The 13775-nt window shown below is 40.7% G+C and overlaps 1 protein-coding gene across 4 annotated transcripts in view; it reads left to right on the top strand.

Annotated features, from left to right (window-relative positions):
- The first annotated feature begins 4624 nt into the window (after window positions 1-4624).
- The window catches only part of LOC139562642 (arginyl-tRNA--protein transferase 1), a 190566-nt gene continuing 181415 nt past the window's right edge, over window positions 4625-13775 (top strand). For 2 of the 4 annotated variants that reach the window (XM_071380510.1, XM_071380509.1), the window contains exon 1: window positions 4629-4792. In XM_071380510.1, coding sequence (XP_071236611.1) covers window positions 4693-4792 — 100 coding nt within the window. In that variant the 5' untranslated portion in view covers window positions 4629-4692. Of the gene's footprint in view, window positions 4793-13775 lie in introns of all 4 variants that reach the window. The other 2 variants (XM_071380508.1, XM_071380507.1) reach the window with 2 other exon arrangements.

Here is a 13775-nt window from a genome sequence, read left to right as displayed (position 1 = left end):
ACTGTGTACATTGCGTTCAAAACAATGGTCTGACATCTTGGAGGCTTTCTCTTGTTCTTATTATAGTGGTTTCACCCAGCTTTGCAGCTTGAACTACTAAAAAAGAGGCTAGCTCGCTCAGAACTCATTGTCGAAGATGGCGACGGAGGAAACGGACGTATTGTTTGAAACTGCTGGTGAGTAGGGTGAAGATGAGAGCACAGAGAGTGAGAATGAGTGGGTTACAGTGGTGAAAAATTAAGTTGTGGTGGAAAATAGGAAACCTGTGGACTAGTTTTTAGTTGGAGTGAGGGTTTTGGACCCTGGGAGATCCTTTTTGAAGTCTCAATAAAAGTCATGGATCCGTTAGGTGAGGTGGCGTCAGTGAGGGTCACAAGAAGTGGGCTTATTTAAATTTTTTGTGTGTCCGCAGAAGAAGCGTGCATTGGGCCTCAAGAAGATATATGAGTGGAATGTTTTGTGTATGGATCTTCAAAGCAGAGCACTTATCAAGGGGGTTTTCTCTGGCGTGGCGCATAAAGTGCATGCAGATGTAATACCTGAGGAAGTAGGTGAAGTGGTTGGTGCACGTCTGCTGACCCTTTTTGTAGATGGAGTGAAAAAATTCACTTCATTTGTACTTTTGTTCTTTGATGAAGAGTCTCTCCCTTCTCATGTAAAGTTGGGCTATATGAAATACCTTGTAAGAGCCTTCTTGCAGAAACCCTTTCAATGCCATAAATGCTGAAGATTTGAACATGTGTCAAGTGTATGCAGATGGGAAGAGTATCAAATGCCAGTGGAGGTTAGATGTTGCAATTGTGATGGCGAACATGTGCCCTAATTCCCGGATTGCCCTGTTAGGGTGAAGGAGACAGAGATGACAAGAGTAAGGGCTGTCCAGCATGTTTCCTACCTGGAGGCGGTGAGCGAGCAGAGATGAAGAAGCAATGGTACACCAGTGTATGTTTCTCGGCAACCGAGGCATCATGATAAAGTATATTGCATGTTAAAAAGGTGGCCTTCTAGCATTTATTGCAATGGTCATAAACTGCACAGCACAATCAGAGAATAAATCAGAGATGATTGGAATCATTGGGAGTGCAGCAGAATGCTTTCTGTGACTCAGTGAGTTAACAGCTGAGGCATTGCAAGAAATCCTGTCAAATTATATTTAGCCCTCACAGGCGCCTGAACCTGTGTAGGGATGTGACTTAAATTGGAATGCGACTGAAGTAGTGGGATGTATTTTTTAAGTACATTTTTATTTAACTTTCCTATAATGGATTAAAAAAAAAAATAGTACACAGTAGGTGGTGGCATGTGTAACAGTTTAGCTTCCGTCCCTCTCCTCGCCCCTACCTGGGCTCAAACCAGGGACCCTCTGCACACATCGACAACAGACACACACGAAGCATCGTTACCCATCGCACCTTGCAGAGCAAGGGGAATAACTACTTCAAGGTCTCAGAGCGAGTGACGTCACCGATTGAAACGCTATTAGCGCGCACCACCGCTAACTAGCTAGCCATTTCACATCGGTTACACATGCACCTCTAACAATTGTTTGGAGACCGCCATAATACCATAGAAGAAGAGGAAGATTCTGTCAGTGACGCCATCAGTTTGGTGCGAAGCAGGCCCGGTGGAGAGCGTGGTGAAAAAGATCCACTCTATGTCCTGTTGAGTTTTGATGCAGAGACTTTACTCGACAAAGTCAAGTTAGTACGTGTCAGTTATGCCTTGAGAGCTTCTGTCCCGAACCAATTACGCTGTTTTAAGTGCCAAGCTTATGGTCATGTTGCAGCAGTGTGTAGGTGGGAGATTCCTAGATGTGAGAAGTGTGCAGGAGGGCATAAGACAAAGGAATGTGTAGTATCAGTGGGAAAGGTTATGTGTGTTATCTGTAGGGGTACCCATGCTGCTGTAGATCAGAACTGTCTGGTGAGAGAAAGGCAGGTTGATGTTGCCAGGATCAAAATAGTGCAGAAGGTGACGTTTGCGGAGGCAGTGAAGAGAGTATTTCGCTACACCCGCAATAACATCTGCTAAATATGCGTATGCGACCAATACAATTTCATTTGATTTTCTGATTTGATTTGAGTAATAGAGGAAGATGGGTCCAGGGCGAGAGATCCTAAGAGGCTCCCTGTGTGCAGGCCGAGGCCAATAGAGAGTGATAGGAATAACGTGCTCCAGTAAGGTTGGTTTCATAGTGTTCATAGTCATGCTTATCAACTGTACAGCAGAAATGTAACGTAAATCACAGAAAATATAAACTACCGGTCCAAAGTTTTAGAACACCTACTCATTCAAGGGTTTTTCTTTATTTTTACTATTTTCTACATTGTAGAGTAATAGTGAAGACATCAAAACTATGAAATAACACATATGGAATCATGTAGTAACCAAAAAAGTTTTAAACAAATTAAAATATATTTTATATTTGAGATTCTTCAAATAGCCACCCTTTGCCTTGATGATAGCTTTGCACACTCTTGGCATTCTCTCAACCAGCTTCATGGGGTAGTCACCTGGAATGCATTTCATTTAACAGGTGTGCCTTGTTAAAAGTACATTTGTGGAATTTCTTTCCTTCGTAATGCGTTTGAGCCAATCAGTTGTGTTGTGACAAGGTAGGGGGGATACAGAAGCTAGCCCTATTTGGTAAAAGACCGAGTCCATATTATGGCAAGAACAGCTCAAATAAGCAAAGAGAAAAAACAGTCCATCATTACTTTAAGACATGATGGTCAGTCAATACGGAAAATGTCAAGAACTTTGAATGTTTTTTCAAGTGCAGTTGCAAAAACCATCAAGTGCTATGATGAAACTGGCTCTCATGAGGACCACCACAGGAATGGAGGACCCAGAGTTATCCCTGCTGCAGAGGATAAGTTAATTAGAGTTACCAGCCTCAGAAATTGCAGCCCAAATAAATGCTTCACAAAGTTCAAGTAACAGAGACATCTCAACATTAACTGTTCAGAGGAGACTGTGTGAATCAGTCCTTCATGGTCGAATTGCTGCAAAGAAACCACTACTAAAGGACACCAATAATAATAAGAGATTTGCTTGGGCCAAGAAACATGAGCAATGGACATTAGACCGGTGGAAATGCGTCCTTTGGTCTGGAGTCCAAATAGGAGATTTTTGGTTCCAACCGCCATGTCTTTGTGAGACACGGTGTGGGTGAACTGATGATCGCCACATGTGTATTACCCACCATAAAGCATAGAGTAGGAGGTGTTATGGTCTGGGTGCTTTGCTGGTGACACTGTCTGTGATTTATTTAGAATTCAAGGCACACTTAACCAGCATGGCTACCACAGCATTCTGCAGTGATACGCCATCCCATCTGGTTTGGGCTTAGTGGGACTATCATTGTTTTTTCAACAGGACAATGACCCAACACACCTCCAGGCTGTGTAAGAGCTATTTTACCAAGAAGGAGATGGATGGAGTGCTGTATCAGATGACCTGGCCTCAACCAAATTGAGATGGTTTGGGATGAGTCGGACCGCAGAGTTAAGGAAAAGCAGCCAACAATTGCTCAGCATATGTGGGAACTCCTTCAAGACTGTTGGAAAAGCATTCCAGGTGAAACTGGTTGAGAGAATACCAAGAGTGTGCAAAGCTGTTATCAAGGCAAAGGGTGGCTATTTGAAGAATCTCAAATATAAAAGATATTTTGATTTGTTTAACACTTTTTTTGGTTACTACATGATTCCATATGTGTTATTTCATAATTTTGATGTCGTCACTATTATTCTACAATGTAAAATAGTCAAAATAAAGAAAAACTCTTGAATGAGTCTGTGTTCTATGTACTTGGGTGTACTAAAACTTTTGACTGGTGGTGTATGTTGTGGTGGCAGCTACAGAAATGTACTTGGATGTACTAGATTTTACTGCAGAAGTGTTACAAGGTGTGTTGAACGATAGTGTCCCGTCTTCCCAGGCTGCAGGTCTGGTGTAGGAGCAGATAGGACCAGGTAGTGGAATAGTGGTGAGGTTTTAATAGGTGTAGGGTCAGTTGATAGGGCAATTTTTCTTCCCTTTCCCCCATCTTTTTCTCTTCCCTTTTGGTGTCACAAAGTGTAATGAATTTACACTCCAGAACAGTAGGCATAAACAAAGGGCTAGATGAGAGAAATAGATGTATAGGGACAGAATGTGGGGTTATATGCACCTTTCAGATGGTTGCGATCCGCCAATACAAATGTATAGAATAAGTAGTAGTGATGGCCTTATATAGTATTTTTGTGGACCGGCTACTTTGGCTCTGTTCACGTAAAAGAGCCGGCACATTTGGCTCCCAAACGGCTCTTTGTTGAAAATACTCAAAGATCGACCTATAATCATAAACAATTATGATCTTCAATGTAAAGCCCAAAATGAATGTAAACGTGAAATCGATATTATAATAAATTTGTACCTAGCCAAATTATTAGATGGCCTGCAAATTGTGTTTTTTTACCAAAAAAAGTGGACCAGATTGAAGCGCTCTAACCACTATGTATTGTTCACCCTCTTTATATACTTATTTAGCGACTTATCTGCATAAAAACATATTTGAGCTCAAAAAGACGCAGTATGCAAATCAGGGAGCCAGCTCTTTCACGATTCGGTTCCCAACGTTCACCAAAAAGATCCATTCATAAAGAGCCGTTCGTTCGCGAGTAATCCATCACTAGGAAGAAGAAAATTAATATGGCAGCAGGTAGCTCCTGCACAATAGTGGAATATTTCGGGGGAGATGACGGCTACCGCTGTGGTTATTGTAAAAATGAGAAGGGGAACTTCTCTCATGGTAAGATTTGATTTGTAAATTCGCTGGGTCAACTTTATGGTGCTGTCCTTCGCTTCGTAAAGGCCTTGTCGTTGACGCTGGCTAACGTTAGCCAGCCATTTTCCAACAGCAGACAGTTTTCTAGTTAGCAAGCCGTCAAATAATTGTTGCTAGCCATACATAGCTAACGTTACCGAGGTTAAATATTTTTACATGTTATTTGATATCATATTTAATAAACAAGTTGTTAACGTTAGTTAGGTAGTCAAGCACACCAAGCTAGCCTTGCTAGGTAGCATTAGCTTGCTAGCTAACGGTAACACTGTGATGACTTGGCTGCTTTGACAGCTGACCACTCTTCAACATTATAGCCTATTCGTTAGTTAGGCCTAACTAACGATGTGAAGTCAATGTCTGTATCCAAAAATGAGAGAAAAAAAATACATGAGTGGGTCTGCGCCAGTCCTTAAACGTTATAAACACCACTGCAGCTAACTAGCTAGCTTGAACAACTTTTCATACAGGTTGCTAACTTGTTAGGCCTAGGTTAGGGAGCCTGTGTTTTTAGTTAATTCTCTATAATCTGAATTTGCCGAACAAGATTGAGGATCTGCTGCTCCTGCCCTTCATGTTCATGTGTACAGTACAGCATGCAGTTGCTCCATCACATGGCCTGTCAACGCTGCCAGGAAGGAGAGGCGTAGCTAGGTGCCAAATCAGTGGGTGAGCTCTGAGCTGGAAGTGTTTTTAAATCAGGGAGGGTTCGACGGAGTTTTTTCTTTTCTTCCACAGACAGGAATGATGTGTTGACACCACAAGGGGGGGTCTAATATAAGTGTATCTGTTTGTGTCATTTAAATCAGCCGTTTTGCACTTGAGCAAGGCAGCTAACACCCAACAATAACGGCGCCCTGTACGCAGATGAGTTCGATGTCAATTAAGGCAGCCCCCCCCCCCCTCACACACACATATTTCAGTTAAATGCATTCAGTTGTGCAATTTACTAGTTATCCCCCTTTCCATTAGTGCCGTGGTGGCACACAACACCTTGGGTTACACAAGGATTCTGAGTTAAAGAGATTTTAGAGGTTTCTCTAAGTATAGCAGGCCGGATCACTAGACAGCGAGCACAAACTGAGATTGTAATAGCAAATTATGTGATTTAACCCCCAAAACGTGGTATCCATTATACTGGGACTAACAGGTTAGGTACTGTTTGGTACAGCACAGAAGATTTTTGACCAACCGTGTCCAGTTGGAGGGGGTGTGTTGAATTTACAAAATGCTCAGTTATAAAAAAAATTTTTTTTTGCTTCATGATGTAATCCAACAATGTGTATGCTGCGATGTACTTAAAGCTGCAATAAGTAACTTTTTGGACGCCCCAACCAAATTCACATAGAAATGTTAGTTATAGATTTCTCATTGGAAGCAAGTCTAAGTGGTAGATTAGTTCTATGTGTGCTATTTCGATGCATCCTGTTCTTAAGTTTCGTTTTTGCGTTTTGGTTTTGTACACCAGTGGAAAATACAATATTTTTGGTTATGGAAAATGTATTTCAGAGCTGTTAAATGGTGCAGTGATTCGCTACACCAGTGGTTCCCAAACTTTTTATAGTCCCGTACTCCTTCAAACATTCAACCTCCAGCTGCGTAGCACCAGGGTCAGTGCACTCTCAAATATTGTTTTTTTGCCATCATTTTAAGCCTGCTACACACACCCACTATACGATACATTTATTAAACATAAGAATGAGTGTGAGTTTGTCACAACTGGGAAGTCACAAAGAGCTCTTACAGAACCAGGGCATAATAATAATAAATCATTTTGCTCTTTATTTAACCATCTTACATATAAAACCTTATTTGTTCATAACTGACCACCAGGTTTAACGAGGAGGATGTGCTTGAAAGGATGCACATAACTCTGCAATGTTGTATTGGAGAGAGTCTGTCTTAAATAATTTTACACACAGTCTATGCCTGTATTTAATTTATGCTAGTGAGGGCCGAGAATCCACTCTCAAATAGGTACGTGGTTGCAAAGGGCATCAGTGTCATAACAGCTCGATTTGCCAAGGCAGGATACTCTGAGCGCAGCCCAATCCAGAAATCTGGCAGTGGCTTCTGATTAAATTCAATTTTCACAGAACTGCTTTTTGCAAATTCGACGAGGCTCTCTTGTTCAGATATCGTTAAGTGGACTGGAGGCAGGGCATGAAAGGGATAACGAATCCAGTTGTTTGTGTCGTCCGTTTCAGGAAAGTACCTGCATAATTGCGAACCCAGCTCACTTAGGTGCTTCACTATATCACATTTGACATTGTCCGTAAGTTTGAGTTAATTTGCACACAAAATTATACAATGAAGGAAAGACCTGTCTGTTGTCCTTGTTAATGCAGACAGAGAAAAGCTCCATCTTAATCATAGCCTCAATTTTGTCCCGCACATTGAATATAGTTGCGGAGAATCCCTGTAATCCTAAATTCAGATCATTCAGGCGAAGAAAAAAACATCACCCAGATAGGCCAGTCGTGTGAGAAACTCGTCATCATGCAAGCGGCAGACAAGTGAAAATTATGGTCAGTAAAGAGAACTTTAAGCTCGTCTCTCAATTTAAAAAAAACGTCAATACTTTGCCCCTTGATAACCAGCACACTTCTGTATGTTGTAAAAGCGTTACATGGTCACTGCCCATATCATTGCATAATGCAGAAAATATGAGAGATTAGGGGCCTTGCTGTAGCAAAGTTAACCATTTTCACCGTTTTCACTTTCAAGCTGTCAGACATTCCCTTGGCAGCAAGAACCTCTCGGTGGATGCTGCAGTGTACCCAAGTAGCCCCCACCCATCTTTTTAAGGGTTGATCGCTCTGGCCAATAGGGTTGTTCCGAAAGCTCTGACCTCACAACGACAGTCAAGCCCAAACTAACTAGCTAACATTGGCTAGCTACTCATTATGTGTCTGGAAGAACACCCTGCTCTGACCATTTTACTCGCCCTAGCAGAGTTGGTTAGGCAGTTTTCATGTTGTCCAGAGCGTTGGTGACTGTAAATGTGCTTCTGGCAACAATTGAATTACACTTTGTTGCCAACGTTTACTGACACCGGACATATTCAGCATTCAAAAATTGTTATTCTGCGCTCTGGCACACTAAGATGAGAATCTTTTGTTAAGAAATGTAGCTAGGTAAATAATGAATCCCAATGAATGACGTTACAGTAATTTGAAATAAAAATACTATACGAGTCTTTTGTTGAGACAACTAGCTAGCTAAACAATGGACCATAATCACAACTCATGACGTTACTACCCTGCATGAATCTGTAGGTAGCTAACCAACCAGGTTCTATGGCTATAACTAGTCAAGCAAATGTGTCTGAGATATGAAGAATAAGATCATACACAGACTCTGTTACACAACAAATGTTATTTTTGTTCGATAAATATTACTTTTATCACAAAAAAACGCCATTTGTGTTGCGCATTATGTTCAGAAAACCAAAGCCGTGTTCCGTTCGATAAATTCCAAAAAGTATCCGTAATGGTCGTAGAAACATGTCAAATGTTTTTTATAATCAATCCCCAGGTTGTTTTTAACAAACATAATCGATAATATTTCAACCGGACCATAACCTATTCATTAAGAGACAAAAGGAAAATGGGGTGCCCCTCTCTCGCGCGCAGGAAACATTCAGAGGACACCGGACTACTTTTGAAAATTCTCGTTCATTTTTCAAAATAAAAGCCTGAAACTATGTCTAAAGCCTGGTCACAGCCTGAGGAAGCCATTGGAAAAGGAATCTGGTTGATACCCCTTTAAATGGAGGATAGACGGGATAGGAAACACAGATAAAAAAAATATCACTTCCGGGTTACATCTTCTCAGGTTTTCAAATGCAGAATAAGTATTGTTATACTCACAGACAATATTTTGACAGTTTTGGAAACGTTGGAGTGTTTTCTATCATAATCTGTAAATTATATGCATATTCTACGATCTGGGCCAGAGAAAATGTCCGTTTACTTTGGGCACGTTATTAAAAAAAATAACGTGCCCAAAAAAGAAATTTGTGGAGTGATTTGAAAAACAAGGTTGGAGTCATTAAAACTAAGTTTGTAAACTTCCAAATTCAACTGTAAATTGGAGATTAAACCTCTCCAAACAGTTAGGATTCGTAAATAGTTTTTTTAACTTCAGTAATTTGAAATCTTAGTTTATCGACTTTCTTCTGACCCTCCATGAAGTGTCTAAATTGTAGGTACTTAAAACCTCTTTGTTGGCTAAATCAAACTCAGTTTTTATGTTGGAATGATTTAAGTGTCCTGAGTAAATAAAGGCGTAAGGTCAGTAATACCTGAGCGGCGCACCGGTCTAATGCACTGCATCTCTATGTAAGAGGCGTCACTAAAGTCCCTGGTTCGTATCCAGGCTGTATCACATCCGCCTGTCATTGGGAGTCCCATAGGGCGGCACACAATTTGCCCGGTGTCGTCTGGGTTTGGGCGTCATTGTAAATAAGAATTTGTTTTTATCTGACTTGTCTAGTTAAATAAAGTTTACATAAACATTTTTAAATACCCAGTCCAGAAGTCCAATACTTGTTTTTCGGGGGGGAAATTCTGGATTAAGTGCAATCGGTGATCAGAGTGATATATGGTCTGGAATCTGCAAGTACCTCCTTGCATCTTTCCAAACTAAGTGTATTATGTACTGTAAAATAGTCAGATAAGGCCTGGATCTTTTCAAAGCTATTCTTAAATGGTTAGGAAGCTATTGCTCTTGGATGACATGCTATTGATTACATCCCAACCCAAATTTGAGTGGCGTCTTTTAGGCACCAACTAATCATATGCTTGATCTGAGGAGACCAGTAATATAGTTGCAGATTTGCAAAGAGCCCTCCTAAACTCTTAGGCTTAATTCATTTTGTAGATTTGGTTCTCGGTTTTCTTATTGCTCCAGATATATTTAGGTTGGCATTAATTTTCGAAAAAATAACAGATGGCAGGGGATCTTTTGGAATAGCTATTTTAGCAGAGGAAGGATATTCATCCTGATGACATTAATCCTGTCAAAAAGTGTTTGGTAGGGTAGACCAGTTAAAAATAAAGGAGAGCCGCACACTCTAGGAGCTCAGATGCAAAAATGTAATTAACAACGTTTTTCGACAGCCAAGCTGTCTTCATCAGGGTGTAATCACAAACACTAATTGTATATAGTGTCAAAAGACACAGGTGTCTGTAATCATGGCCAAGAGTGGCCTAATATCATTGGTTAATTCTCAAATATTAAAATGGCATACAAAGAGCAGCATACAAAGGATAGCATACGATCATATATTCATTTTAGACTACACAAGCTTACAAACAAAGCAAATCATGCAATAATCTGAGACAGAGCTCAGAACAATAGCCAAATTAACCGCCATGTTGGGGTCAACAGAAACCAGAAAATACATGATAAATGTTTCCTTACCTTTGATGAACTTCATCAGAATGCAGTCCTAGGAATCCCAGGTCCACAATAAATGCTTGATTTGTTCGATAATGTCCGTTATTTATGTCCAATTAGCTACTTTGGTTAGCGCCTTTGGTAAACAATTCCAAAGTCACAAAGCGCCTCCACTATAACGTGACGAAATGTCCAAAAGTTCCGTACCAGTTAGTAGAAACATGTCAAACGATGTACTGAATCAATCTTTAGAATGTTGTTAACATACATCTTGAATAACGTTCCAACCGGAGAATTAGATTGACTTCAGAAGAGCGGTGGAACGGACGTCCTCCTCATGTGAAGGCGCATGGTGAATGCGAGATCAGCTCGTGGCAGTGATTACTCATTCCTGTCTCCTTCGGCCCCCCTTCACATTAGAGTCGTCAGACAAAGTTCTGTTGACATCTAGTGGAAGCTGTAGGAAGTGAAAACTCATCCATATCTCGCTGTAATTTCATTGAGAGCTTGGTTGAAAATCTGCCACCTCAGAAACAATTCAAACAGGAAGTGGAACTTCTCAGGTTTTTGCCTGCCATATGAGTTCTGTTATACTCACAGACATAATTCAAACTGTTTTAGAAACTTCAGAGTGTTTTCTATCCAATATGAATAATATGCATATATTAGCAACTGTGACTGAGGAGCAGGCTGTTTAATATGGGCACCTCTGCGCACCTTTCATCCAAGCTACTCAATACTTCCCCTGCATCCATAAGAAGTTAAGTTAACCAAGTCTTGTTTAATCTTTGAGCAAAGGCATATAATTTGCAGTGAACATGTCTTTATGATTTGGAGTAACATACAGTGCATTCGGTAAAGCATTCAGGTCCCTTGACTTTTTTCACCTTTTGTTACGTTACAGCCTTATTCTAAAATGGATTTAATAATTTTTTTCACCACTCTAATGACAATAACCCATAATGACATAAAGCAAAAAAACTGGTTTTTATAATTATTTCAAATTTATTAATAGTAAGAAACAGATCTCTGGAGAGACCTGAAAGTAGCTTTGCAGCAACGCTTCCAACCTGATAGAGCTTGAGAGGATCTGCAGAGAAGAATGGGAGAAATTCCCCAAATACAGGTGTGTCAAGCGTGTAGCAACATAACCAAGAAGACTCGAGGCTGTAATCGCTGCCAAAGGTGCTTCAACAAAGTACTGAGTAAAGGGTCTCAATACTTATGTAAATGTGATATTAAAGGTTTTTTTTGTGGGGGGGGGAAAAACTGTTTTTTGCTTTGTCATTATGGGGTATTGTGTATAGATTGAGCGGGGGGGAAAAACAACATTTTAATCCAAGTCTGTCACGTAATAAAATTTGGAAAAAGTCAAGGGGTTTGAATACTTTTTTGCGCTGTGTGTGTGTGTACAGTACCAGTCAAAGGTTTGGACACACCTACACCATTTTCAGGGTTGTTCTTTCTTTTTTACATTGGTTGTCTTCACTATTATTCTACAAACTAAGAAATAACACATGGAATCATTTGTAGTAACCCAAAAAGTGTTAAACAAATCAATATATATATTTGAGATTCTTCAAAGTACCCACCCTTTGCCTTGATGACAGCTTTGTACACTCTTGGCATTCTCTCAACACAGCATTTCTCATGAAGCTGCGTAATCTGTAGGCCAGTTATGTAACCTCAGCCTGGGCCAGGCCAGAGTGTGGGGAGGAAAGACATCTGCAGCCTGGGATAATTCCACAGGGAGGTCAGTGTGGAGGAGATGGGACATGCCTCAGGAACTGGGGTTACAGGCCAAACACTAACGCCACCATAACACTAGTTGCTTCACTCACTGAAAGGACATGACTACAGTAGTAGCCTACCTGCTCCAACTATATCTTCGCTTTCTGATGAAATCCTCTAACTCCAATTTTCATTTGGAAGCAGTAACTCCCATCCATGTACTCTGAACATTTCAAGACTAGGCAAAGGTATTTAAAAAAGCTTCTGAACTTTCATAATTGTTTATTCATTAATGTGGAAAAATATTATGTTTTGTGACGATATGCACCAGTGGTCTCAAACTGTTGCTGCACATAGAATGGTTTTAACCAGCCCTGTTCTTCTTGATAGGCCTAAACAAACTAGTCTATTTCAATCAGCCGTGATTGATATCTGACTGCGACACAATACACAGCCTATGTGCAAAAACACTCACGTCCTCCGCCTCTGAACATCTCTCTCATAGAAAGCCTTTTGTTACTGTCACACCTGAATAGTGTTGGTGATCATGTGTGCCTGTTGGGTAGGTGATGCTTTCCATGACGACAGTAGCGCTATGACTACTCAGGATAATCTAGCCTAGTCCTTCCAGCTATCAGTTGCAGTGTTTCCCTTAGGATCTTTTTCAGCAGCGTTTTAATAGTTTATGAAAACTAATATGAGGTCACTTCTGTTAAGAAAATACTTACTAAATGAAGTACATTTAAAAAAAAAAAAGATAAAAAATGAACACCATAATATGTACAGCTACTGAGTCAATGTGCGGGGGTACAGGTTAGTTGAGGTAATTTATACATGTTGGTAGGGTTAAAATGACTATGCGTAGAGGCAGTGTAAAAACAAATGGAGGGGTGGGGGGGGGGTCAATGCAAATATTCAGGGTGGTCATTTTATTAATTGTTCAGTAGTCTTATGGCTTGGGGGTAGAAGCTGTTAAGAAGCCTTTTGGACCTAGACTTAGCTCTCTGGTACAGCTACAACCATTAGGGTGGCTGGACTTTTACAATTTTTAGGGCCTTCGTCTGACACCGCCTGGTGTAGAGGTCCTGGATGGCAGGAAGCTTTGCCCCAGTGATGTACTGGGCCGTACGCACTACCCTCTATACTTTACTGTCGGATGCCGAGCAGCTGACATACCGGGCGGTGATGCAACCAATCAGGATGCTCTTGACGGTGCAACTAACTTTTTGAGGATCTGGGGACCCATGCCAAGTCTTTTCAGTCTTCTTAGGGGGAAGGGTGGTGTCGTGCCCTCTTCACGACTGTCTTGGTGTGTTTCGACCAAGATCCTTCTCCCCAGATTTGCTCAGGCGGCCAGCTCTAGGAAGAGTCTTGGTGGTTTCTAACTTCTTCCATTTAAGAATCATGGAGGCCACTGTGTTCTGGTACCCTTCCCCAGATCTGAGCTCTACGGGCAAGTCCTTTGACCTCGTGGCTTGGTTTTTGCTCTGACATGCATGGTCAACTGTGGGACCTTTTTATATGACTAGAGGTTGACTGATTTATGATTTTTCAACACCGATACCGATTTATTGGAGGGGCCAATAAAAGCCGATAGCGATTAATCGGCCGAGTGTGTGTGTGTGTGTGTGTGTAATAATTACAACAATACTCAATAAAAATGTAAATTTTTTAAAAACTTAATATAATACATAAAATCTATTTAGTCTCAAATAAATAATGAAAATGCTCAATTTGGTTTAAATAATGCAAAAAGAGTGTTGGAGAAGAAATTTAAAGTACAATATGTGCCATGTAAAAAATAACGTTTAAGTTC

Source organism: Salvelinus alpinus, chromosome 32 (genome assembly GCF_045679555.1).
Source record: "Salvelinus alpinus chromosome 32, SLU_Salpinus.1, whole genome shotgun sequence".
Classification (NCBI taxonomy): Eukaryota; Metazoa; Chordata; class Actinopteri; order Salmoniformes; family Salmonidae; genus Salvelinus; species Salvelinus alpinus.
Note: the sequence above shows the minus strand (reverse complement) of the source record. Positions and strands in the feature narration are given on the sequence as shown.